The 27512-nt window shown below is 41.9% G+C and overlaps 1 protein-coding gene across 4 annotated transcripts in view; it reads left to right on the forward strand.

Moving 5' to 3' along the window:
- Nucleotides 1-27512, forward strand: part of PHF21B (PHD finger protein 21B) — a 96719-nt gene that overhangs the window by 48724 nt on the left and 20483 nt on the right. For all 4 annotated transcript variants that reach the window (XM_075855955.1, XM_075855953.1, XM_075855956.1 and 1 more), the window contains 3 exons: nt 16032-16124; nt 26514-26858; nt 27356-27478. In XM_075855955.1, coding sequence (XP_075712070.1) covers nt 16032-16124; nt 26514-26858; nt 27356-27478 — 561 coding nt within the window. The remainder of the gene's footprint in view (nt 1-16031; nt 16125-26513; nt 26859-27355; nt 27479-27512) is intronic.

Genomic DNA, 27512 nt, shown 5'->3' on the forward strand with positions numbered 1-27512 from the left:
AGGAGACCAAGATAACTTGGATAGAGAACAACTCAGGAACTTATATTTAGAAACAAATAAATCTTTAAAAATGATCTTCTCCAATCCAATCTTCTCCCGAGGAATACATTCTATCATCAACACTTCAGGTACTTTTTCTTAAAGGGTATGTTCATCTCCAGACATCATAATATTAGAGTTTATAAAAAGAATTCATCTATAATAAAAGTTTGAGTCACTTGTGCTGATCCTGAGTTCTAGCCTGTATTGTACTCCAGAGCTGCATTCACACTTTTGCATGCTTGAGAACTGAAATCTTCAAACATTTCTTGTTGACTTGATGTCTGCACATACAGTAGCTTGCTCTGGCGATTTGCATTCTGGGAAGAGTCCTCTATATAGGATTTTCTATAAAGTAATCTAATGTATGTAAAAGGAAGTCTCCCACTACACTATACAAGTTTGTCGTCAGTTTGCATTGACAACCACAATCAATGCGGAGGACAACCAAAATACCCCTTTGAAAGTCATATAGAGTAAATTACTTTAATAATTATATAATATATAGGGGAAGGGCATACAAAGGTGAATACCCATGAATACTGATAACATTAGCGATAACTCATAATATGTTAAGAACAACAACCTAAAAGAAATGAGTCAAAGACTGAGTTTATAATAAAGAATTTATAATTTTTATTATTGCACAACAAAACAGATACATATATTTACTCACAAATTAAAAAGACAAGGATGACTACCACAGTGTGGAAAAAGAAGCCAGACACATGTGTATAATGGGGCTACTATTGTAGGATATGCATGAAAAGGATATATATGAGAAACCAAGGTGCATAAATAAGTTAATAAATAAATAAATTACTAACACCTGGGTATGTCTATCAAAAGGACTGAATGAGGTCCCAAATGATAGTATATGATAGTACTCATTGGTGTAGCCTAATACAAGTGTAACATAATTCATTAATACAGAGTACACATGCAGCTAAGTGACAGTAGCTTACCCATGTTATAACACACTGTTGTCTGGCATCACACCCGACGCGCGTTTCGGCGAAGAGTGCAGCTCTGGAGTATAATACAGGATGTAACTCAGGACCAGTACAGGATAAGTAATGTAATGTATGTACACAGCGACTCCACCAGCAGAATTGTGAGTGCAGCTCTGGAGTATAATACAGGATGTAACTCAGGATCAGTACAGGATAAGTAATGTAATGTATGTACACAGTGACTCCACCAGCAGAATAGTGAGTGCAGCTCTGGAGTATAATACAGGATGTAACTCAGGATCAGTACAGGATAAGTAATGTAATGTATGTACACAGTGACTCCACCAGCAGAATAGTGAGTGCAGCTCTGGAGTATCATACAGGATATAACTCAGGATCAGTACAGGATAAGTAATGTAATGTATGTACACAGTGACTCCATCAGCAGAATAGTGAGTGCAGCTCTGGAGTATAATACAGGATGTAACTCAGGATCAGTACAGGATAAGTAATGTAATGTATGTACACAGTGACTCCACCAGCAGAATAGTGAGTGCAGCTCTGGAGTATAATACAGGATATAACTCCGGATCAGTACAGGATAAGTAATATAATGTATGTACACAGAGACTCCACCAGCAGAATAGTGAGTGCAGCTCTGGAGTATAAAACAGGATGTAACTCAGGATCAGTACAGGATAAGTAATATAATGTATGTACACAGTGACTCCACCAGCAGAATAGTGAGTGCAGCTCTGGAGTATAATACAGGATGTAACTCAGGATCAGTACAGGATAAGTAATGTAATGTATGTATACAGTGACTCCACCAGCAGAATAGTGAGTGCAGCCCTGGAGTATAATAAAGGATGTAACTCAGGATCAGTACAGGATAAGTAATGTAATTAGTAATTAAATCTATTAACAAAGTGACCTAACATTTCATTTAGGCATACAAACTCTAAAATGGTTTTCAAAGATAGACACACCCTTTAAGCAGGGAGATTGTGTTCTATAGTATTCACTGTACATATTCAAACACATTGTATTGTTCTCTCTTTTTACTAAAACCTCCAGTCACTGCATAATTTTACATTGATAAAACCCCCTCAGGACACTAGTGATGAATGATCTTAAAAAATGTAGAATGGAAATGTATAAAAAAAATAAAATTGGTCACGTGATGCATCATTTTCATCTTCCATCTTTTAAACCTTACTTATAAGGGCATGACCACACATGGCGGAATTCCTCCGCAACTGTCCGCATCAATGCCGCACAGAATCCGGGTTGCGGATTACGGCTGCGGATCTGCACAAAATGTGCAGAAAATTGATGCGGACTAGCTGCTGCGGACTGCGGGAAAAGTGCTTCCCTTCTCCCTATCAGTGCAGGATAGAGAGAAGGGACAGCACTTTCCCTAGTGAAAGTAAAAGAAATTCATACTTACCGCCCGTTGTCTTTATGACGCGTCCCTCCTTCGGCATCCAGCCCGACCTCCCTGGATGACGCGCCAGTCCATGTGACCGCTGCAGCCTGTGCTTGGCCTGTGATTGGCTGCAGCCGTCACTTACACTGAAACGTCATCCTGGGAGGCCGGACTGGAGACAGAAACAGGGAGTTCTCGGTAAGTACGAACTTCATTTTTTTTTACAGATACATGTATATTGGGATCGGTAGTCACTGTCCCGGGTGCAGAAACAGTTACTGCCGATCGCTTAACTCTTTCAGCACCCTGGACAGTGACTATTTACTGACGTCTCCTAGCAACGCTCCCGTCATTACGGGAGCCCCATTGACTTCCTCAGTCTGGCTGTAGACCTAGAAATACATAGGTCCAGCCAGAATGAAGAAATGTCAAGTAAAAAAAGCAAGACGCATCCGCAGCACACATGACATGTGCATGACAGCTGCGGACTTCATTGCGGAACTTTGAATCTCCATTGAAGTCAATGGAGAAATTCCGCCATGAGTCCGCCACTGCTCCGCAACAGACAGAGCATGCTGCGGACACCAAATTCCGCTCCGCAGCCTATGCTCCGCAGCGGAATTGTACGCATCGTGTAAACGAACACTGCTAAATTAAAGTGAAAGTCAATGTAGAAACGGCTCCGCTGCGGATTAACGCTGCGGAGTGTCCGCAGCGGAATTTAAGTGAAATTCCGCCATGTGTGAACCCGCCCTTACATGACTGTATGGACTTGACAATTGGCACCTGTGTGGAGGAATTTACAGTAGTGACTGGTGTGGGAAAAAACTGTCATGAAGGTAACAGTCACTGGTTGTTACAATGTAGAAACCATACTGTCACAGCAAATACAGAAAGCACAAAGTTTTTCAATGTACAGTTGTCTTTATGAGAGATCCCATATGTTCTATTAGGCCATATGGACATCATAGAACTAGTTCTCCCACTTGGGACCCCCCTCTATGAGCCAGAACAGCTTTGGTGGACCGAGCTGTCCACGGACAGTCATTCATTTGAATGGATGCCATGTAATACTACGTTTCCCCAGCAGAGGCAGACAAGACTTGCCCCAGCACGATCAGGTGGTGGCGGGAGCTGGACACGCGGCACTCGGTAGCCGCTTTCTAAAACTCTCAAACTTTTTTATGAGTTTTCATATCTGACTGGAGTTTCCCTTTAAGTTTACATGTACAGAGCTGGTGTTGAGCCACTGCTAAATTAGGGAACAATTATTTTTTTTTATCTTACAGGAAAATTCTCTTCAACGAGAAATGCTTTTAGGAGAACTTATAAATGATTTGGCATTTATCGAAAAGAAAAGAAAAACAGCACTTGTCTCCGTTTTTGTAATAAAGACTTTAATTTCGGAAATGAATGTATTTGGAGGAACGCCAACTCTTTTAGAATATGAGGAATTGCAGGAGAGCTCTTGCTCATATCCAGGTTTATTATCTGCGGTTGTAAGCAAATCTTAGAGGTGTTCTGTAATATTGTAAAGTTATGAAGTTGTATTATATATGTGCGCTGTGGCCCTTTAAGGCTTGTTGTGTAACGGAAAGGAGTCACATATGAGACATGGTGATTTTTATAATACTGTAAACCAAACCATACGGCACTATCACAAGACTGTATGACATTGTATATATATCTGGGATCTATTTTAATGCCACATAGGTCATGGGACATTATCAGGGAAATTTGTGTACGATTTTTCTGGGCACTGTATGGCTCGGGCTGCAGGACGGCTTGTCAGTGCATTACACGGCCCTATATATTTTGACTCTGTATGACATCATCTGGGCAATGTAGATACTATTTATATGGGCACTGTATGGCATTATCTTGGCAATGTAGATACTATTTATTTAGGCACGGTATGACATTAACTTGGCAATGTAGATACTATTTATCTGGCACTGTATGGCTCGGGCTGCAGGATGGCTCGTCCGTGCATTACACAGCCCTATATATTTTGACTCTGTATGACATCATCTGGGCAATGTAGATACTATTTAACTGGGCACTGTATGGCATTATCTTGGCAATGTAGATACTATTTATCTGGGCACAGTATGGCATTATCTTGGCAATGTAGATACTATTTATCTGGGCACTGTATGGCATTATGTTGGCAATGTAGATACTATTTATCTGGGCACTATATGGCATTTTCTTGGCAATGTAGATACTATTTATCTGGGCCCTGTATGGCATTATCTTGGCAATGTAGATACTATTTATTTAGGCACAGTATGGCATTATCTTGGCATTGTGGACACTATTTATATGGGCACTGTATGGCTCGGGCTGCAGGATGGCTTGTCAGTGCATTACACGGCCCTAGGTATTTTGACTCTGTATGGTATTATCTTGGCAATGTAGATACTATTTATCTGGGCACTGTATGGCAGTATCTTGGCAATTAAAGTATTACTTATCTGGGCACTGTACGGCTGGTGCTGCAGGAAAGCTTGTCAGTGCATTACGTGATCCTATATATTTTGTCCCTGGATGACATTATCTGGGCAATGTATGTACTATTCAACTGGGAACTGTTTGGCACAATCTGGGGACTGTATGGCATTGTATATTTATATATCTGGGATCCATTTTAATACCATATAGGTCTTGGGAGTTATGTTACACTACTTAACTATATCACTATTCTGTGGGCATGTTGGCAGTATATTCTGGCACAAACTCCGTCTACAGATTGTGCCCCAGATCTCAGGCTGTGTGCCACAAACGATGGCAGCAGTCAAGCGGCACACATCACCCATGACTGTTGTCATTACAGGATACAGCAAAAACAGGCAGCAGGGGGCAGTGTTCTCCCTTCTGTCTGTACCCTCTGACTTGCATAGTGAAGGGTGAGGGAGGACGGTGGTTGGTCCTAATGTCACAGCACTGTATGTATGTCTGAGTATTAATGCCTGACCTTAGAAAATTCTTGCAAATGCCAATGGACGTACCACCAGCACATATATTGCCAGCGCCCATGACCGAGTACTGGATCTTGGATATTTCTGTACAGTCTCTAGACTAGAGTCTTCACCGGGTTCTCTAATAACAGTCGCATTGACAGAATGATATATTCACCTGCTCATCTGAGATCTTTCCAATGTCATTGGCTGATGAATAAGAATCCAGTCAACATCGTTCAATAAATCAGATATGATATTACATTACTCTGTATCTGCAGGCTGTTTATGAAGCATTTGTTATCCAGCTCTGGAGTAATATCAATGCTAATATACGATATAACTGGAGAGAAATAGAATCAATTTATCACAACTTTGCTTAATATTTCACCAATAAGCAGATTCCAACTGAATTATTAATGGGGAAGACAGATATGTTTTCTCATTCTTCTGGTAGCTGCAATGAAATGATATATGTTGAAACTTTGCATATATTTGGGTTAGTCTAGGCCCCTGGGCAGTAAGGGTAAAATAGCTATAGAAAGTGTCTCCTACTCTGGAGGACCCAACATCGATCCCCCATTGATTTCAATAAGAACCGTGTAATGCTTCATGTCCCCTGTGGTGGCACTGCAGGGGAAATGAACAATTGCTGCCGTGTTCACCCCACAGATTACAGCTGATCACTTAGGATCTTAGCAGTAGGACACTCTATGATCAGTTTTTTTTGTTGGGGTGGGGGCTTCTTGATTAAAAGGGATTTTCCAAAGTATACAAACCCCTTTAACACAAAAGGGAGGATACATTTTTAGTAATTTGGCCCATAAAAGTGGGCTTGACATTTAAGATGGCCGTAGACACGCAATAACCGTTGGCCAAATGATCATATAGACATCGGCTATGGGCCCTGACTCCCCCGTAAACATGCATGATCAAGTGTAAATATATTTCTGATTGGGTGAGGGTGATAAGCAGCTGCCAAACAACTCTGGCGCCCCTTATCTTGAGGAAAACAATTGAAATCTACAGGTTAAAATTTAACCTTGCTGGTTCTTGTTTCCCATTGGGCGAATATTGGCAAGTCCACATGGACATCAGATTGTAAAAAAAAATCTGGTGTCCAAGGCCAGCTTTACTTACTGCAGGCGGCCATGTTGTATTCAAGAACCCAGTTTTATCTCTAATACATAGTGAACGGACAATTGTCGGGAGAATCACCAGACTACAAAGTGGCTACCCTGTTTTGTATAGGTGACAGGTCCACTATATAAATGATATAATGGCAGACATATTCAACTTGCCAGACTAGTTGTGACAATTCCGGGACCCCTTGAAGAATGACAGTGACTTCTGATTAATGTGTTTCTCCGGGGTCGGGTGTATAAAAGTTTAATAGTTCATGAGGCCGGTTATTCAGCCGATGCCCCCGCACAGCCGCTCATCATTGTCCTCTTAAGAGAGCGACCACTTTCCATTTATTAATCCATGCAGTGGGAAAAGCATCAATGGGGCCGTATTTGTGACTGAGGTTTTACAACGCCATAAAGCGACATACAGCATCGCAACGCAGCCAATTACCCATCCTACTCTTATCTATTTTTATATACCCGCCAAATGAATTATTCTCAGCAGAATGTTTTCCCTGGTAAGCTGCAGATCCCGGCAATTACATTTTCATATCAAGCTTTTACAAGCTGCATCAGTTCTCTCCATACAAGATATGTGAATATATATACAGATGTAGCAGAGCTCAGTTTATCAATTACCTTATTTGAAGCTGCATTATTTATGCATTGCTATAGCTTTATAGAGTTAAGATAATGCAGTAGGTTTACTTGCAGTCCTATGTAAAACTACTTAATGCTCGGTCGACCACTATCCGCAGAAAAGCAAGATCACATCTAATAACCAGAATGCATTTATTAGCCGAAAATAATTAAAATATTTAAAGGGGTATTCCCAGAATCGACAATTATCACCTATAAACAGCATTGCTTGGAGTCCCTCCACTGGGTCCCCGACCAATCACGAGAAAGGGGGTTCCACACCCCATGTTGCTCCTCACCCCTTGACCGCAGTGAGAAGGACATGTAGGGTGGGGGTCGACATGCGCTCTGTTCCATTAAAAGTTTATGGGAATGATGAAAACAGCCGAGTACAGAACTACAGCACTCAGCTGTTTCCATCAGTCCCATAGATATTGAATGGAGTGGCGGGGGCATGCTCGACCGCCGCTCCATTTAAGCTCCTCCTAACTGCAGGGGGGGGGGGATTTAGTAAAGGGAAACTGGGGGATCGGAACTCCCATACTTGCGATTGGTGGGGACCCCAGTGATCAGACTAACTATCACCTATCCTGTGAATAGGTGATAATTGTCATTTCTTCACAAATCATTACATTTTGTTACTTATTGGATCCATCAAATTAATTCAATATCATTTTGTGACATAATATTTTGTGATACCGAATATAATGTTGACGCACAAAATATTCATGTTGTGACACAGAATTATGTCTTACTGAATCTCGACTTTATTTTAACGCTATCGCCGCCCCACATATTAAAACTGAACAGATTAAAAACGACGTAAACCTATGAAAACTTTACTTTTTTCATATATAAAAATGTCTATCGGTGTGATTGGTACAACTTTGTAATTACATTTTATTAAAAAACATTTGTACTTTTTGAGGTACAGCTGCTTTGTATCCTGTGTATAGAGCAGCTGTATCTAGCGCTGAGACCTGAACCCGTCAAGTCAGCCGGACTGACGGGTTCAGTGACGGCGGATCCTGCATGTTTCTGACACACAGGATCGAGCTGTTACCGATCACATCTAAGTTCATAACTTAGATGTGATCAGGTGGATCTGACCCACTAACACTGAAGCCGTCAGTGCCGCTGACCTGACGGTTCCAGGTCTCAGCGCTAGATACAGCCGATCTGTATACAGGATACAAAGCAGCTGTATCTCAAAAAGTAAAAATAATTTTTAATAAAAAGTAATTAGAAAGTTGCACCAAACACGCTTACATTTTTTTTTTCAAAGGTGTACATAGACTTTAATTTACTAAATAATTACACCCATCATTAAACTGAGTCATACATTATAAGCTACAAGCAAATGAAGATTCAGGGTATGTTCACACGAGGGCGTCCGTAACGGCTGAAATTACGGGGATGTTTCAGCCTGAAAACATCCCCGTAATTTCAGCCGTAACGGCATGTGCAGGCGCTTGAACGCCGCGTCCATTACGGACGTAATTGGCGCTGCTATTCATTGGAGTCAATGAATAACGGCTCCAATTACGGCCAAAGAAGTGACAGGTCACTTCTTTGACGCGGGCGTCTATTTACGCGCCGTCATTTGACAGCGGCCCGTAAATTACGCCTCGTGTGAACAGACAAACGTCTGCCCGTTGCTTTCAATGGGCAGATGTTTGTCAACGCTATTTTCGGCGCTATTTTCGGACGTAATTCGGGGCAAAAACGCCCGAATTACGTCCGTAATTAGTGCATGTGAACATACCCTAAGAGTGAATCCCTCTTTTTGCCTTTCAATGAGCTTATTAAATATAATATGGCCGTTCAGGCAGCTATATAGTACCACAGTTCAAACAATTACATGTGTTACTCATTGGAATCAATTCCGAATTTATTTAGTGTCTTTTTGTGACACAAAATACTATTTTGTGATACAGAATATCATTTTGAGACACAGAATATGACTTTTGTCACACAGAATTTGGTTTTACTGAATCTTGACTTCATTTTGTGCTATTTACCACCAAAGAATTACATATGTTTATCATTGGATTCAATATGAAATTCATTCACTATCTTTTTGTGACACAGAATACTATTTTGTAATACTATTTTGTCACACAGAATATTCATTTTGTCACACAGAATTATATCTTACTGACTCTCGACTTCATATTGTGCTATTTACAACCATCGTCCCTTATATTAGAGCAGAGCAGCTTTCTGTTCCTTGTCTCCCATTAGGCAAATCAAATAAAGATTGAGATTGAATCCCTCTTATTGCCTTTCAATGAGCATATAAAATATAACATGGCCGTTATAGTCGCTATATAGTACCACAGTCCAAAGAAATACATATATTACTCATTGAATTCGATATCAAATTTATTCAGTATCTTTTTGTGACACAGAATACTATTTTGTGATACAGAATATAACTTTGAGACACAGAATATTCATTTTGTCACACAGAATTAGGTTTTACTGAATCTCAACTTAATTTTTGTGATACAGAATATAATTTTGTCACACAGAATATACATTTTGTCACACAGAATTAGTTTTACTGAATTTCAACTTAATTTTTGTGATACAGAATATAATTTTGTCACACAGAATATACATTTTGTCACACAGAATTAGGTTTTACTGAATCTCAACTTAATTTTTGTGATACAGAATATAATTTTGTCACACAGAATATACATTTTGTCACACAGAATTAGGTTTTACTGAATCTCGACTTAATTTTTGTGATACAGAATATAATTTTGTCACACAGAATATACATTTTGTCACACAGAATTAGGTTTTACTGAATCTCGACTTAATTTTTGTGATACAGAATATAATTTTGTCACACAGAATATACATTTTGTCACACAGAATTTGGTTTTATTGAATCTCGACTTGGTTTTGTGCTATTTCCAACCATTGTCCCGTATATAAAGCAAGCAGATTTGTTTACAAAATAATTGCGCTCATCCATAAAGCGAGGCATACATTATGGCTGCCTGCAGCATCTAAGTGACAGGCTTGACTTAAAATGCTGCATTTGACTTCTGAAATTAACATTCCCCCCCCCCCCCATATATTTCTATCTTTGTAAGAATACATCACTTCATTTGTTATTCCGTACCAAGCATTGTTGTCTACGAAAATGACTAAAATCTGGGGAGATGGGGCATATGCCGCCTGCTATTGTAGCTTCAGCTCAAGGTTAAACACAACATTCAGGCAGAAAAATGAATGTTGAAATGACTTTAGTAAATATCCATTCATATTACACATTGTCATCCCGGCGGTTGCCATGGTATTTCTGCTCCGCTACATTACAACTCTCACGTCTTTAATATTGAATAAACAACAGCGGAGAATAATAAAAAAAAAAGGCATTTCATGTCGGACACGCTTGTTTTGTGGAGCACGGATAATATGTTGTCACTTTATTGAAGTAACTCGCAGAAGCCTATATGGAAACAATATTCATGGAAAATTACATACAGTAATAAAAACAATAGATCACCTCGTCTCCCACAATGCACCGCTGCCTGCTCTCCATTAACTTTGAATATAAGTCATTTAAGATTCAATAGATTCATTTATGCCCTTTACTAGTCTTTCAAGACGACAGACGTGGCTGCTCCATAAGTTACATTTACTACAGATATGGAGATTATGCAGCGAGAACCTGCAACAATCCCAAATACTAGTGATTCTATCTATCTATCTATCTATCTATCTATCTATCTATCTATCTATCTATCTATCTATCTATCTATCTATCTATCTATCTATCTATCTATCTATCTATCTATCTATCTATCTATCTATCTCATATCTATCTATCTATCTATCTATCTATCTATCTATCTATCTATCTATCTATCTCATATCTATCTATCTATCTATCTATCTATCTATCTATCTATCTATCTATCTATCTATCTATCTATCTGTCTGTCTGTCTGTCTGTCTGTCTGTCTGTCTATCTATCTATCTATCTGTCTATCTATCTATCTATCTATCTCTCATCTATCTATCTATCTATCTATCTATCTATCTATCTATCTATCTATCTCCTATCTATCTATCTATCTATCTATCTATCTATCTATCTATCTGTCTGTCTGTCTGTCTGTCTGTCTGTCTGTCTGTCTGTCTGTCTATCTATCTATCTATCTATCTGTCTGTCTGTCTGTCTGTCTGTCTGTCTGTCTGTCTGTCTGTCTGTCTGTCTGTCTGTCTGTCTGTCTGTCTGTCTGTCTATCTATCTATCTATCTATCTATCTATCTATCTATCTATCTATCTATCTATCTATCTATCTATCTATCTCTCTCTCTCTCTCTCTCTCTCTCTCTCTCTCTCTCTCTCTCTCTCTCTCTCTCTCTCTCTCTCTCAATTCAATTCAATTCAATTCAAAGAAGCTTTATTGGCAGGACCAAATACATATTAGCATTGCCAAAGCAAGTAAGAAGTAAGGGAATGAGGGATAGGGACTGAGGGATTGGGGGATAGGGACATATCTAGGGTCGGGGTTATACAAGTCCATGGCATATCATGTCTCTCTCAGTTTATGGCATGCAGTGACATATTGTGCCGCTGTGCCCACTGTGGTTTCCTCTTCACCCAGCAGGATGTAGAGTTTCTCTTGCTCTTCCATGGAGCTGAAGTCCGGTAAGAGATCAGAGAGTCTCCTGAAGTGAGTGTCCCTCACTGCTGAGTATTTGGAGCAGTGTAGCAGGAAGTGGGCCTCATCCTCCACGGCCTCCTGGTCGCACTGTTGGCACAGTCGGCTCTCCCTGGGCTTGTAGTTCTGTCTGTGGCGCCCGGATTCGATGAGCAGGTTGTGGGCGCTCAGTCTGTAGCGGCTCAGGATCTGTCTGTCTCTGGGGTTTGGCAGTTTCTCCAGATATGGCGCCAGTTTATATTCCCGCTGTAGACTCCGGTATATTGTCAGTTTCTGGGATGTCTTTATGTCGTTTCTCCAGTCACTGATATATTCCTCTTGGCCTTTGTTTATTGTCTTCTTGATTTCGGCTTTTGTGAGGCCGCGCTGGGTGACATTTTCTTCAGGCCGGGTCAGGGTGAGATGTTCTGGGGGGCCTGGTTTACCTGGGACCCCTTGGTGTAACAGGGCTTTATGGTGATAGGAACTTTGCCTGCTGCTGTGTAGATGGGCCCAGAATGATAGCGCCCTCTTCTGGATTGTGAGGTGTAGTGGGAATCTGCCCAGTTCTGCCCGGCAGGCACTATTTGAGGTGCTCCGATGGACTTGGAGAAGGTGTTTGCAGAATTCTAGGTGGAAGATTTCTGTTGGGCTGGAATCCCACCTTGAACAGTCTGGGTATCTCTCTCTCTCTCTCTCTCTCTCTCTATCTATCTATCTATCTATCTATCTATCTATCTATCATCTATCTATCTATCTATCTATCTATCTATCTATCTATCTATCTATCTATCTATCTATCTATCTCATATCTATCTATCTATCTATCTATCTATCTATCTATCTATCTATCTATCTATCTATCTATCTATCTATCTCATATCTATCTATCTATCTCATATCTATCTATCTATCTATCTATCTATCTATCTATCTATCTATCTATCTATCTATCTATCTATCTATCTATCTTTCTATCTATCTTTCTATCTATCTTTCTATCTATCTATCTATCTATCTATCTATCTATCTATCTATCTATCTATCTATCTATCTATCTATCTATCTATCCATCTCTCTAATCTATCTATCTATCTATCTATCTATCTATCTATCTATCTATCTATCTATCTATCTATCTATCTATCTATCTATCTATCTATCTATCTATCTATCTATCTATCTATCTTTCTATCTATCTTTCTATCTATCTTTCTATCTATCTATCTATCTATCTATCTATCTATCTATCTATCTATCTATCTATCTATCTATCTATCTATCTATCTATCTATCTATCTATCTATCTATCTCATATCTATCTATCTATCTATCTATCTATCTATCTATCTATCTATCTATCTATCTATCTATCTATCTATCTATCTATCTATCTATCTATCTATCTATCTATCTATCTATCTATCTATTATATTTATAGATGTGGAAGTATGTGGGTCATATAATAAAAATAAAAAATGACACCCCTCCCCTATTGGTACTGGGTTACACTATCACAAAACCCCTTTTCTTATCCTATATCACCAGGTAGAAAGAAGAAGCCCTACTTAGGTTGACATATCCCATGGCCATGGGAAATAAGACCACTGAAATGGGTTGCCTTGGGTTAATAAAACAGACTGCTTTTTCAGAAACCATCAAGTGAATGGGCCTTAGCTGCAATACCAGACACAGCCTATAAACAAAAGCGGCGCTCTTTCTGAAAAATAGAAAAACATATTTAATAATCCCGGCAATCCCTTTAAGCCTTATACTATTCATAGCGGCTGCCTTGAATACAGGTATATAGGGCCTTAAAGCATCTCAGGACTATAGTGGCTTTATTGTAATGCAAATATTTGAATGCAGAAATGACTACATCAATATAATAGTATTTACATGACTTCTCCACACGATATATAGAACAGTAAGGAACCTTGACTACGGCTTTCAAGATTTCTTTCCCTTTGAGAGAGCAAAATAGATGAGATCAATAAAAATGTGTGCTTTAAGCAGTGATCGTAGTCATATACGACTAATTTATCCGCTCAGCTCACACAGTAACCTTTCACAGTTATTGTTTCTGCCGCTCTCAATTTACTCATTTAAAGGGCAAGCGTTGCAAGTCCATTTTCCTTTCTTAACATGGTATTTAAAGGGAAATTATGATAAAACACCTCAAAGAAACGGCAAAAAAAATCTTCTGATATTAAATATTTGTATTAACACTTTACACAATACAGGCTGCCATTTTGCATTTTACACAGTGCCTTAGATATATAATGGGATTCTATTACGTTGTTTTCATAATAATCTCCTGTATAGTTATAGGGGTAAATTATATAATTTTAGCTAACTGTAGCCACCACTGGGGGGAGCTGAGGAGCTTACTGCATATAGATTACTATGCAGTATGCTTTAAAGGGGTTGTCCTGTCATAAGAAATTGATGGCCTATGCTGATCGTTGGAGGTCCGACTTCCGGGACTCCTGCCGATCAGCTGTTTTGAAGTGGTAGCAGCTCGTACGAATGCTGCTTCCCCTTTATTCTTTACCTGCTCGTACTATGAATTGCTGTGACAGTAATGAAGGGGAAGCAGCGCTTGCATAAGCGCTGTGGCCCCATCAAAACAACTGATCGGTGGGGGTGCCGGGAGTCGGACCCCCACCGATCAGATATTAATGGCATAGAATATTGGACCTAAAAATTACGCAATATTGAAAGATTCACAGTATTACACCTTGTTACTTATTGTATTTAATATTACCGGAACTGCACACGACCGCGTGTGCCGTCCGAGTCCCTTCCGTGTTCCGAGGAAAGATAGGACATGTCCTATCTTTTCACGGATCGGAGAGTCTGGTCCATTTTCATGGACCCGATTCACCCGCTAAAGTGAATGGGTTCGTGAAAACTATCGGGTGCCACTCGGATACCATGAAAAACGGTCCGAATGGCACTCGGTCGTGTCCAACAGGACTTAAATGGATTCAATATGTTTTTGTTATACAGAATGCAGTTTTCAGACATCGAATATTACTTTTGTGTCACAGACTCAGTAATGTCAATAGTTCTCAATTAACTTCTGGGTTAAACTCTCATGACTATTTAATCATCTCACATCTACTCCAGGACCTGCTTTGAAATAAAGACGCCATATTTTGGCAGTTCCCATTCTTTCTTGGTCTGGGAGTCCTGGCTGTCTCGCCACAGTTACAATCTCTGGGAGGAATCTGTGCAGATCCACTGTCACATCACTGCTATTGTAAGACATAAATATACACACAGGTGGAACCTTTGTATTTTTGACAAAATTAAACTTTGGCTTTTTCTTTTATAAAAAAATGCCAGTGGCTTTACATTTGTGCAGTGACGTCCTGAGTCCGACATTTCTAAGCTCTGCAAATGGAGGATAAAAACATTAATATATTGGAGTCTGACAAATCCCTAATATTATTACCCTTCCCACCTCCTAAAGACAAGGAAAGGTAATATATTAAATTTTCATCCATGAAATTTCTTTTGCATCTACAATTCCTGGAGCGTCCTCGGACTCATGACTGATGTGTAGTTGGTTTATAGACTGAAAAAGTTATTTATGAATGGTTAAGAAAACGCATTCTCAAATACCCTATTAAGGAATTCTCATTTAAGAGCCTCATCCATTTCCCAGAGTGCTACAAAGAGAGTATTTTGCTCTCGAGAACCCAGCATATTATATGGACAGCCCATTGAGAAATGTGTAATGCTTAATGTCTCCTGTAGAGGCGCTGCAGGGAAACTGAACACTTGCTGTTGGATTCCTCCACAGATTACAGTTTATCCCCTGGAGGTCCCAGGACACCTTGTGATCAGCCTATCATGAGGGGACTTTTAGAACATAAAGGGATTATCCACAGCATAGTCTCCCTTTAAGTACCTGCTTCTATTTAATCTTTTTCTATTAATGGAGAAAACTTTTGTAAACAAAGTACACCCTTACCCTAGAGGAGTCCCAAATGGTAGAACTCTCCATTAGGTTGACCGAAGGAGTTCACCAAAAGTGGACAACCCCTTTTAGCTTGAAATTCTTTTATTTGGTCTGGCATTCCTGTTAACAATTTAGTTTTAACAATTATAATATGTTTTTGTATTCCGTTATTTTGTAGCGTATACACGTTTTTTTTTTGTACATTTTTGACTGATCGATTGTTCTCTTGTCTTTCTTTACACAGACATTGGGCACCATAACTGCAGTGCCAATTAAAGTCCCTCAGGTCAGCTCCTTGCACAGATTAGCAGGACATGGACCAGCAGTGCTACCTCAGGTAACTACCTCTCGAACTAACTTGTTCTGTTAGATTTTTCCTTCTCTCTTGAAGACGGGCAAGAGAGTCCCTATGAGAATGAACAGTAAACCTCACCAGGGAGGCCGACCTTAGCTTTGATACACATATCAAGAGACTGAGTGTGACTATGGGGGTTCTACATTGGATCAAAGAGCATCAGAAAGTGGCACCATGAAAATAAATAAGATAAGAGTGCTATATACAGTGATATTACGTCTTTGCTGTAGTCTAGCAATAAACAGATACGGACTGGAATATTTATTTGAGCTGGATATAGAAGTATTTGTGTAATATTAGAAAATGACATATTATTAAAATCAGGTTCTTATAACAAAAATATTTTGGAATACATTTTTGGTGATTTTTTAATTTTGAATTTAACTGCACATCAAAAAAAATCTTGAAATTGTGCAGTTTTCATGCTTGCCACTAGAGCACATACAATAGGCTGACACTTCCTGTTTTCTGTAGCTCACTTGTCAGCTTTGCTGTGTAGATTGGGAGAGAATGAGCAGAGCCATCTCATTATCATTAGAAGGTGGGCAACTTAACGACAGCTCTAGCTTACTGCTGGAGGACTAGATATGGCAGGATAGTAACACTTCACACACAGATATGGCTCTCTGTCAAACTCCCATGTCACTCCCTTGTCTCATGGGGGGAGGACTGTACTCTATTACTTCCTGGAGACTGTAGTAATCAAGACAATTCTCTGTCAATTCCCTCCCATTTCAGCTGCTATAAAGCACATACACCCTGTTGCACTGTCCAAATAGGCCATACAGGAAGGGTGTGTCTCCAATATGTCCGCCCCAGAAAGTTTTTAACAATAAAAAACAAATAGTTACAACATTAAACAGAACAAAGAGTCAAATCAAATATATTAGACATCCATTATGAAGAACGCTCCAGGCACAACCTATAAACTATGTTATACCCAGTGCTGGGGCTAAGGGGGTGGTGAATGACAGAGGGATTCAAAGAATAGCCACAGAGAATTATTGTGTCATGCCCCACCCATTTTCATTTTGTAGGTGGAGTTTCCCTTTAAGACTTGTTACTTGGATAAATGATCGCAGATAGTCTCAATTACTGAGTATGTGTTGGCGGATCAATACCTACACTAAGTGGGCATCGTTGTGCCAAGGACAAAGACACAGACATATGTCCTCTTTTTAATAGATCTGATGAATTTGCCATGTTCTTTGGCACTAAAAGCTTTTCTTTCCCATCTAAATGATATTCCTGAGTACACAGATTATCTTTTCATTGGTTCACTCTCTAGCTCGAGCTCCTGCACAGAGGTGAAATGCGGCCCCCTGTATAATTGCTAGGTATATTCCATTTGAATGCAAATGAACATGTATAGACAATTATTACTTTAGCTCCCCATTTAAGCATTCAACCACTTATTCAGATTCACAAGGACAAGAGCTGCAAGCATTATAATGACAAGCTTGCCAACACTGCAAATATCTCCAACAAAGACGGTGCCTTAATCAAGAATTAACAACTTAAGACCAATGTGGCAATAACTAGCAACTGCGGCACTGAACCGTGTATTACCCATTAGTATTCAATCAATTCAGGGTAATTAGTATTAAAGAAATTAATATTCTGTTCATGAATACATTTTAGAAGAGATGTAGGTTCTTATTCTACCGTTTCTTTTTTTATTTAAGGCTTGAACACTATCTTGATTTTGTATTTTTATCTAAATTGGTCCAAAATGCAATAGTGATTAGTTTCTTAATATATCTATATAGTAGTCATGGCTTATTTTTATTCATACAGAGCACCAAATCCCCTGCATAGATGTAGTGCTAAATTATACAATTCTGGATTACCACTAGAGGGAGCTGAGGAGTTTACTACATACTGTTTATACATTGAAACCGATAATAACACAGTATGCAGCAAGCTTCTAAGCTCCCTCTAGTGGTGGCTGCAGGAGGCAGACTTTTATTATTTTTCTATATTTGTGTAGAGGATTCAGAGCACTGTATCAGGAAAATGGGGCCCTGACTGCTACAACGATTTATATATTATAAAATTAATCAGCTCAAGACTTTGGACCTAAAAATGACATGCAACGACGGTAGACATTCACTTTAAGCTAAAGCCATTTTATAATTATGTTTTTTTTATTGTCATACCTGGTTTACCTACACATCCTATTATGGCATTTTGATGTAATGGGGGGGGGGGGAGTACCCTGTTCGGGAGGGGGGGGGAGTACCCAATCTATACAAAGAATTCAACCATATAGACCCCAGAATATTCATTTTCCCACTCTACAAACTTGAGTTCTAGCCTCTCTCTGGCTGTAATGCAACTGGCTGCAGCAGGAGCCCTCCCCATTCATGCTGGGTGCTGTGTATTATTTAATTTTTGATGATGTGTCAGCAGCTTCCCCATCTAAAACAAGTCATTGTGTGAAGTCCCAATAGTGGAAATCCCCTCCTTTCCTATTAGATGTATGTGAAAACTTCCCCACTTTATATATTGCTTTCCTTTGATAATTTCTTGTCTCATATTCCAATCTAAACTTTGGGAAATATACAAAGAATTCATCCATATAGACCCCAGAATATCCATTTTCCCACTTTACAAACTTGATGTCCAGCCTCTCTCTGGCTATAAGGCAACTGGCTGCAGCAGGGGCCCTCCTCCATTGTACTGCATTAGGACACCAGGCACACTAAACTCCAACTCCTTAGTGAAGCCAAACCTAAGCGGTCTACCAAATAAAAATGGAAGGGATCATTGGGAAACTAACCCCTGTGTTCTTCTGTGAACATTTATTATTTATTTCTAGGTTTGCTGTTCCTTTAATTATACCACGAAGACTGAATGCCCTAAATTCTGTTTATTACTCTTGGATGTTGATTTTTCGTATTCCACATCCTAGTGTCCTATAAAATGCTGTTGTTAAATCTATAAAATATTATGGGCGACTGCTTTAAAAGAGATTTTATTTTTCATTATATGCTCAAGCATCACCCCCTATGCAGAAAATGAGAATTATATTGCCAAGTTTTCGCTGTTTAGTGTTTATAGAACGCATTTTCTATGTATGTTACCGAATGATGTACGGCTGCATGTTTATATTTTGTGCTCAATATTTGAACAATTTTTACTATCATTTCCTGAAAATTACTGTTTTTATAACAAATGCACATTTGGTTATTGAGAAAAATAATGGTCTGGTGTGGGAGAAACCTGTGGATCTTCAGCTGTTATAGATCACATGTGCTCATTCATAGCCGGCTACAGCATGTTGAGACTTGTTGTACATACGCAAACAGTGAGCGTTTTTGGAAATACCTTGTAATATTTTGCAAGCGTCTTGAAGGGGTTGTCCATAATTAGTAAAAAGTTTTTGTTTTTTTCCAGAAACAGCGCCACTCACATCCATAGGCTGTGTTTGGTATTGCATTCACTTGAATGGGGCTGAGCTGCAATACCACACACACACACACACACACACACACACACACACACACACACACACACACACACAGCCCATAGACAAGAGTGGCGCTGTTTCAGGAAAAGAACTCAGATTTTTTTCTAATCTCGAAAAACACTTTTAAACAATATCTCCCAAGAAAAAAATAAATTGTAAATGGATGTTGTTGGATCTTTATCATAAAGGAACTAAATGTTCCTCTGTTCTGACTGATCCCTTAGAAGTCAGGGCCTTAAACAGATGTTGATAACAGGGGCGGGGCTGTGACAACCTTGTATTTATTTTCATGACAAACAAATAATAGAGAATTGTTGTGTCATGCCCCGCCCCGTTCCATTTTCATTTTGTAGGTGGAGTTTCCCTTTAAGACTTCTCACTTGGACAAAAGATCGCAGATAAAATCAATTACTGAGTATGTGTATGTATAGTATAATCTGTATTATACTACAGACTCCTATGCAAGTCTCTAGTTGCCCACAAGTACTACTGCCTTTAGAAAGGGGAAGACAAGGTGCTATAGGTCGACACTCGAAGTGGGCCGGTGGGTCTTTATGTGGCAGGTTGCGGACATGCACCAGAAAAGAGTGGTCCCCTTTTATTTTTGCTCTGCCCTCCTTAGTCTACGCCTCTTCTTATTTTTTTTTACTTGAGATCTATTTTGATCGGCTTGGATTCAACATAAATGGACTCAACATGTCTCAGTAGATGGATGAGGGTGTCCTTTCTGGCTCTTCTTATCAGTGCCTCACCTCATGGTTTAAAGCCTTCTTCCATGTGATAGTCACCTTATATTAATAGCATATAACTCTCCCACCCAACAATGACAGCTACTCTTTTAAGTCATTTAGACAGAACATGACAAATATGTCACCGTCGACTGACTCAAGTCTCTGTAATTGGACCTACACCCCTTCAACATTTCAGGGCCTATCATAAAATCACAACGGTGAGCCTTGAGACGTGTAATTATGCTGGCAAGTTTCTTATTATTAAAAGGGGAAACTTACTGCTGTGATTTTTGGACATCATTTTTCGGGGTTTGACAATCATAGACATTTTTAGTCAGTGCCACCTAGTTTTTTTTAATTTAGATCTTTTTCTCAGATCACAACTTATAAGAAATAGACCCTAGGTGTAAAGGATCTGCCAGGCACAGCTTCGGGGTTAACTCTCATAATTAATCAGTCAGCACCTGAATCTACATCCCTGAGACTGACTCCAGCTTCCACCACTCAGGCTGGCAGGCTTAGGAGATGGAGAGCCTATCGCAACCTGGCCAGACTCAGCTAGCTCCCGCCCTCGGTCTATTTAAGCCTGCCCTTCCTGCCCCTCGGTGCTTGTGATTCTTTTCGTGTGGTTTCCTGGCCCAGCTACAGCTCCTTCTATTTTGATCCTGCTCCATACAGACCCTGGCTTACTGACTACTCTTCTGCTCTTCGTTTGGTACCTCGCACACTCCTGGCTTGACTCGGCTCGTTCACCACTCTGGTTGCTCACGGTGTTGCCGTGGGCAACTGCCCCTTTCCCTTGCTTGTATTCCCTTGTATGTTTGTCGTGCACTTACTGAGCGCAGGGACCGCCGCCCAGTTGTACCCCGTCGCCTAGGGCGGGTCGTTGCAAGTAGGCAGGGACAGAGTGGCGGGTAGACTAGGGCTCACTTGTCCGTTTCCCTACCCCCCGTCATTACATAATCACAAGCCCATACCTAGTCTACCCTGGTCCCTGACAACACTATGGACCCCCGTGAGACACTGGCTCAGCAAATGCAGGGTCTCTCCCTACAGGTCCAGGCCCTGGCTCAGAGGGTCAACCAGCCTGATGCTACCTTGGTAGTTCCCCTCACCTCACCTCTTGAACCCCACCTCAAGTTGCCCGACCGGTTCTCAGGGGACCGGAGGGCTTTTCTCTCCTTTCGGGAGAGTTGTAGGCTTTACTTTAGTTTAAAGCCCCATTCCTCAGGTTCTGAGAGCCAGCGGGTGGGTATAATTATGTCACGGCTCCAGGAAGGGCCCCAAGAATGGGCCTTCTCCTTGGCTCCTGACGCCCCTGAACTTTCCTCCGTTGATTGTTTCTTTTCTGCTCTCGGACTTATTTATGACGAGACTGACAGGACTGCCTTTGCCGAGAGTCAGCTGGTGACCTTACGTCAGGGTAAGAGACCTGTTGAGGAGTATTGTTCTGACTTTAGGAAGTGGTGCGTAGCTTCTCGGTGGAATGACCCTGCCTTAAGGTGCCAGTTTAGGTTGGGTCTGTCGAATGCCCTGAAAGACCTGCTAGTTAGCTATCCCTCTTCTGACTCCCTAGACCAGGTTATGGCTTTAGCGGTACGACTTGACCGACGTCTCAGGGAACGACAACGTGAACGTTTATGTGTTTTCTCCTCCGACTCCCCCATGATGCCTCCCGAAGTTCCGTTGCTTCGTTCCTCCCCAAAAGACTCAGAGATACCTATGCAACTCGGGGCCTCCGTGTCCCCCCAACAACGTAGAGAATTCCGCAGGAATAATGGTCTCTGCTTCTACTGTGGGGATGACAAGCATCAAGTGAACAACTGTCCTAAGCGTAAGAATGCAGCCAGAGAACTTCCGCGCCTAAGTGATCATCGGGGAGGTCATTTCCCGTAAATAGGAAACGTACTAAGATCTTGCTTCCCTTTCAGGTCTCTTTTGGTGGTAGGTCTGCTACCGGCAGTGCCTTCGTGGATTCAGGGTCCTCTACTAATATCATGTCTGTGGAATTTGCTATGTCTCTTGCTATGCCTCTGATTGATTTGCCTAAACCTGTCCCGGTAGTGGGTATCGACTCCACTCCTCTTGCTAATGGTTATTTTACACAGCATACCCCTGTTTTTGAACTCCTTTTTGGCTCCATGCATTTGGAGCAGTGCTCTGTACTGTTGATGCAGGGATTATCGTACGATTTGGTTCTAGGCCTTCCCTGGTTGCAGTTGCATAATCCCACGTTTGACTGGAATACTGGGGAGCTTACCAAATGGGGTAATGAATGTTTTACGTCATGTTTTTCTGTTAATTCTATTTCTCCCCCTGAGGAGGCGAACACGCTACCCAAGTTTGTTCAGGACTTCGCTGATGTTTTCTCTAAGGAGGCCTCCGAAGTGTTACCTCCTCATAGAGAATACGATTGCGCTATCGAATTGGTACCAGGAGCTAAGCTTCCTAAGGGTAGGATATTTAATCTTTCTTGTCCCGAACGTGAAGCCATGAGAGAGTATATCCAGGAATGCCTGGCCAAGGGTTACATTCGTCCCTCTACTTCTCCGGTAGGTGCTGGCTTCTTCTTCGTAGGGAAGAAGGATGGTGGTCTTAGGCCATGCATTGACTACCGTAGCCTGAATAAGGTCACGGTAAGGAACCAGTATCCCCTTCCTTTGATTCCTGATCTCTTCAATCAGGTTCAGGGGGCCCAATGGTTCTCTAAGTTGGATCTACGGGGGGCGTATAACCTTATCCGCATCAAAGAGGGGGATGAGTGGAAGACTGCGTTTAACACGCCCGAAGGCCATTTCGAATACCTCGTCATGCCCTTTGGGTTGTGTAATGCCCCTGCGGTCTTCCAGAATTTCATAAATGAGATTTTGAGAAATTACCTGGGGATATTTCTTGTAGTGTACCTTGATGACATACTGGTGTTTTCCAAGGACTGGTCCTCCCACATTGAGCATGTCAGGAAGGTGCTCCAGGTCCTTCGGGAAAACAAACTGTTTGCCAAAACCGAAAAATGTGTGTTTGGGGTACAGGAAATACCATTTTTGGGTCAAATCCTCACTCCTCATGAATTCCGCATGGACCCCGCCAAGGTTCAGGCTGTGGCGGAATGGGTCCAACCTGCCTCCCTGAAGGCGTTACAGTTTTTTTTGGGGTTCGCTAATTATTACAGGAGATTTATTGCTAACTTCTCGGTCATCGCTAAGCCTCTTACGGACCTCACTCGCAAAGGAGCTGATCTCCTCCACTGGCCTCCTGAGGCTGTCCAGGCTTTTGAGGTCCTTAAGAGGTGCTTTATCTCGGCCCCGGTGCTGGTTCAGCCCAACCAAATGGAGCCATTTATCGTGGAAGTTGATGCATCTGAGGTGGGAGTGGGGGCTGTCTTGTCCCAGGGTACCAGGTCCCTCACCCATCTCCGCCCCTGTGCTTACTTCTCCAGGAAGTTTTCGCCAACTGAGAGTAACTATGATATTGGCAACCGCGAACTCTTAGCCATTAAATGGGCATTTGAAGAGTGGCGCCACTTCCTGGAGGGGGCTAGGCACCAGGTAACGGTCCTTACCGACCACAAGAATCTGGTTTTCCTAGAATCTGCCCGGAGGCTAAACCCGAGACAAGCTCGATGGGCGTTATTTTTTACCAGATTCAATTTTTTGGTTACCAATAGGGCTGGGTCTAAAAATATTAAGGCTGATGCACTGTCGCGTAGCTTCATGGCCAGCCCTCCTTCGGAGGAAGATCCTGCTTGTATTTTGCCTCCAGGTATAATCATTTCCTCGATCGATTCTGATTTAGTCTCTGAAATTGCTGCTGATCAAGGTTCAGCTCCCGGGAACCTTCCTGAGAACAAGCTGTTTGTTCCCCTGCAATTCCGGCTAAGGGTACTTAGGGAAAATCATGACTCCGCACTATCTGGTCATCCAGACATCCTGGTTACCAAACACCTCATTACTAGAAACTATTGGTGGCCTGGGTTGCCTAAAGACGTTAAGGCCTACGTCGCCGCTTGTGAGGTTTGTGCTAGGTCCAAGACTCCCAGGTCCCGACCAGCGGGCTTACTGCGTTTGTTGCCCATTCCCCAGAGACCTTGGACACATATCTCCATGGATTTTATCACCGATTTGCCTCCATCCCAAGGCAAGTCGGTGGTGTGGGTGGTAGTAGACCGCTTCAGTAAGATGTGCCACTTTGTGCCCCTCAAGAAACTACCCAACGCCAAGACGTTGGCTACCTTGTTTATCAAACACATCCTGCGTCTCCATGGGGTACCTGTCAATATTGTTTCGGACAGAGGGGTACAATTTGTTTCATTGTTTTGGAGAGCCTTCTGTATGAAGTTGGAGATTGATCTGTCCTTCTCCTCTGCCTTCCATCCTGAAACCAATGGCCAAACTGAGAGGACTAATCAATCTCTAGAACAATATTTAAGGTGTTTTGTCTCTGACTGTCAATATGATTGGGTCTCATTCATTCCCCTCGCCGAATTTTCCCTTAATAACCGGGTCAGTAACTCGTCAGGGGTCTCCCCCTTTTTCTGTAATTTTGGGTTTAATCCACGGTTCTCCTCCGTTTCACCTGGTAGTTCCAACAATCCCGAGGTAGAGGTCGTTCATCGGGAACTGTGCACAGTCTGGGCCCAGGTTCAGAAGAACCTAGAGGCGTCCCAGAGCGTACAAAAAACTCAGGCTGATAGAAAACGTTCTGCTAACCCCCTGTTTATGGTTGGGGATCTGGTGTGGTTGTCGTCTAGGAACTTGCGTCTCAAGGTTCCGTCCAAGAAGTTTGCTCCCCGGTTTATTGGGCAGTATAAGGTCATTGAGGTCCTCAATCCTGTCTCCTTCCGGCTGGAGTTACCCCCGTCTTTTCGTATATACGACGTGTTTCATGCCTCCCTCCTTAAACGCTGCTCCCCGTCCTTGGCTCCCTCGAGGAGACCTCCTGTTCCCGTCCTCACCCCTGAGGGGGTGGAATTCGAGGTGGCCAAGATTGTGGATAGCAAGATGGTCCAAGGCTCCCTCCAGTACCTGGTCCATTGGAGAGGATACGGGCCCGAGGAGAGGACTTGGGTACCCGCCCGGGATGTTCACGCTGGGGTATTGGTCAGGAGGTTCCACCTGCGTTTCCCCAGTAAGCCAGGTCCACTTAGAAAGTGTCCGGTGGCCTCTCATAAAAGGGGGGGTACTGTAAAGGATCTGCCAGACACAGCTTCGGGGTTAACTCCCATAATTAATCAGTCAGCACCTGAATCTACATCCCTGAGACTGACTCCAGCTTCCACCACTCAGGCTGGCAGGCGTAGGAGTGGGAGAGCCTATCGCAACCTGGCCAGACTCAGCTAGCTCCCGCCCTCGGTCTATTTAAGCCTGCCCTTCCTGCCCCTCGGTGCTTGTGATTCTTTTCGTGTGGTTTCCTGGCCCAGCTACAGCTCCTTCTATTTTGATCCTGCTCCATACAGACCCTGGCTTACTGACTACTCTTCTGCTGTTCGTTTGGTACCTCGCACACTCCTGGCTTGACTTGGCTCGTTCACCACTCTGGTTGCTCACGGTGTTGCCGTGGGCAACTGCCCCTTTCCCTTGCTTGTATTCCCTTGTATGTTTGTCGTGTTTGTCGTGCACTTACTGAGAGCAGGGACCGCCGCCCAGTTGTACCCCGTCGCCTAGGGCGGGTCATTGCAAGTAGGCAGGGACAGAGTGGCGGGTAGACTAGGGCTCACTTGTCCGTTTCCCTACCCCCCGTCATTACACTAGGGGCACGTGATTGGCCTGAAAGACAGCTACAAATGGGGTTGCCTTCTGTTGGATTTTTAGGACCCTGTTGTATTAGGAGCCCGTTATTGTGTCAGAGTTTGGGCCCTCCAGAGGAACCTCTAATATTCAAGTGGGCCAGCCTAACCCTGAGGTTAGGAGTAGATGCATAGCTTGAATGTCTTGACTCATGGTGCAGAGGCTATACCTGGGCTTTCCACGTAACTGAGCCAGCAATTAGTCTTTGCACCACCTTGGTATAATTTTGATTTCTTACGTGACTGGATAGACTATGGGTCCCCAAGATGTTAGGGTCCATTTGTGATTGTTACCTCTACAATCTCGATACCCACCCAATTAAAAAAAAAAATTTAAGAAATAATTTGACATTATTTACATGCGTGTTTTATGAATTTTATTACAGGTTAGGCCAAAGACTCTCATTCCAGAAAGCCTTCCCATCTCCCTCTGCAGAGACCAGCCTTCAAAACAACCGCCTACATTTCAAAAGGCCACAGTTGTCAGTATCAAAAACCCCAGCCCTGCCCTTCCTACTGCCAACAACACCGTCAGCCACCTCCAGGCCTCCAAAGGCCAATCTCACAGCTCATCGGAACCATCAATTTCTTCGCCTCTAAGCAGTGGAGGTGTGGCCTACGCCATTATATCCACCTCGTCAAGCAATGCACGCCCCATTAACACCAGCAACGTTTCTGTGATGAACGATGGCATCAAAGTTCAACCGCTCCTAATCAGTGCCGACAGCAAGGTAAGTTAGGAGAGTTTACAAACTTAAGTTGTATTACCTAATTTACAATATTAATTAAAGCAGAAATATGGTCCCTGAAGTGGACAACCTCTGATGACCCCCAGCTAATTGTGGGGTAGACCCATTGAGGGAACCATGTTATGTATTTTCATCTGTGTTCATGCCACGTTCCTAAGCTTGTCAGTGCCCCATCTATGGTACTTTCGAAGATCCTCAGACCTTCAATTGAGATCTTGAAGCCAACCTGTGATTAGATCAGGTCAACTAAGAGTTATAGACTTCTTTTGAATGGCCATAGGTAGCTCAACAAGTGGCTGTGAAGCAACTAAGACTTCTTAGTCTTGTTTCGATGACAAGTTTTCGCCATATGAGGTTTTGGCCAATCAACAGCCCACCTTCCTCTCGTTTTGAACCTGTCTGATGGTAGATTCTCTTTAATAGAGAAAGACATAATCCCTTTCTAGTTTCTTATCAAGAAAGTATCATGTGTGTTTTAGGTACTCATCATACAACCTCAAGTTCAGAGCCCACCAGAGATCAAGACTGAAATCAAAAAACCTTTTCAAGGACCTCCTCAGGGACCCCCAGCTACCAAAAAGAAAAAGGAGGAAAATCCTGAGGTAAGACTAAGGTTTGGTACTCAATGGTTAAAAT

This window comes from Rhinoderma darwinii, chromosome 3 (genome assembly GCF_050947455.1).
Source record: "Rhinoderma darwinii isolate aRhiDar2 chromosome 3, aRhiDar2.hap1, whole genome shotgun sequence".
In the NCBI taxonomy this organism is placed as follows: Eukaryota; Metazoa; Chordata; class Amphibia; order Anura; family Rhinodermatidae; genus Rhinoderma; species Rhinoderma darwinii.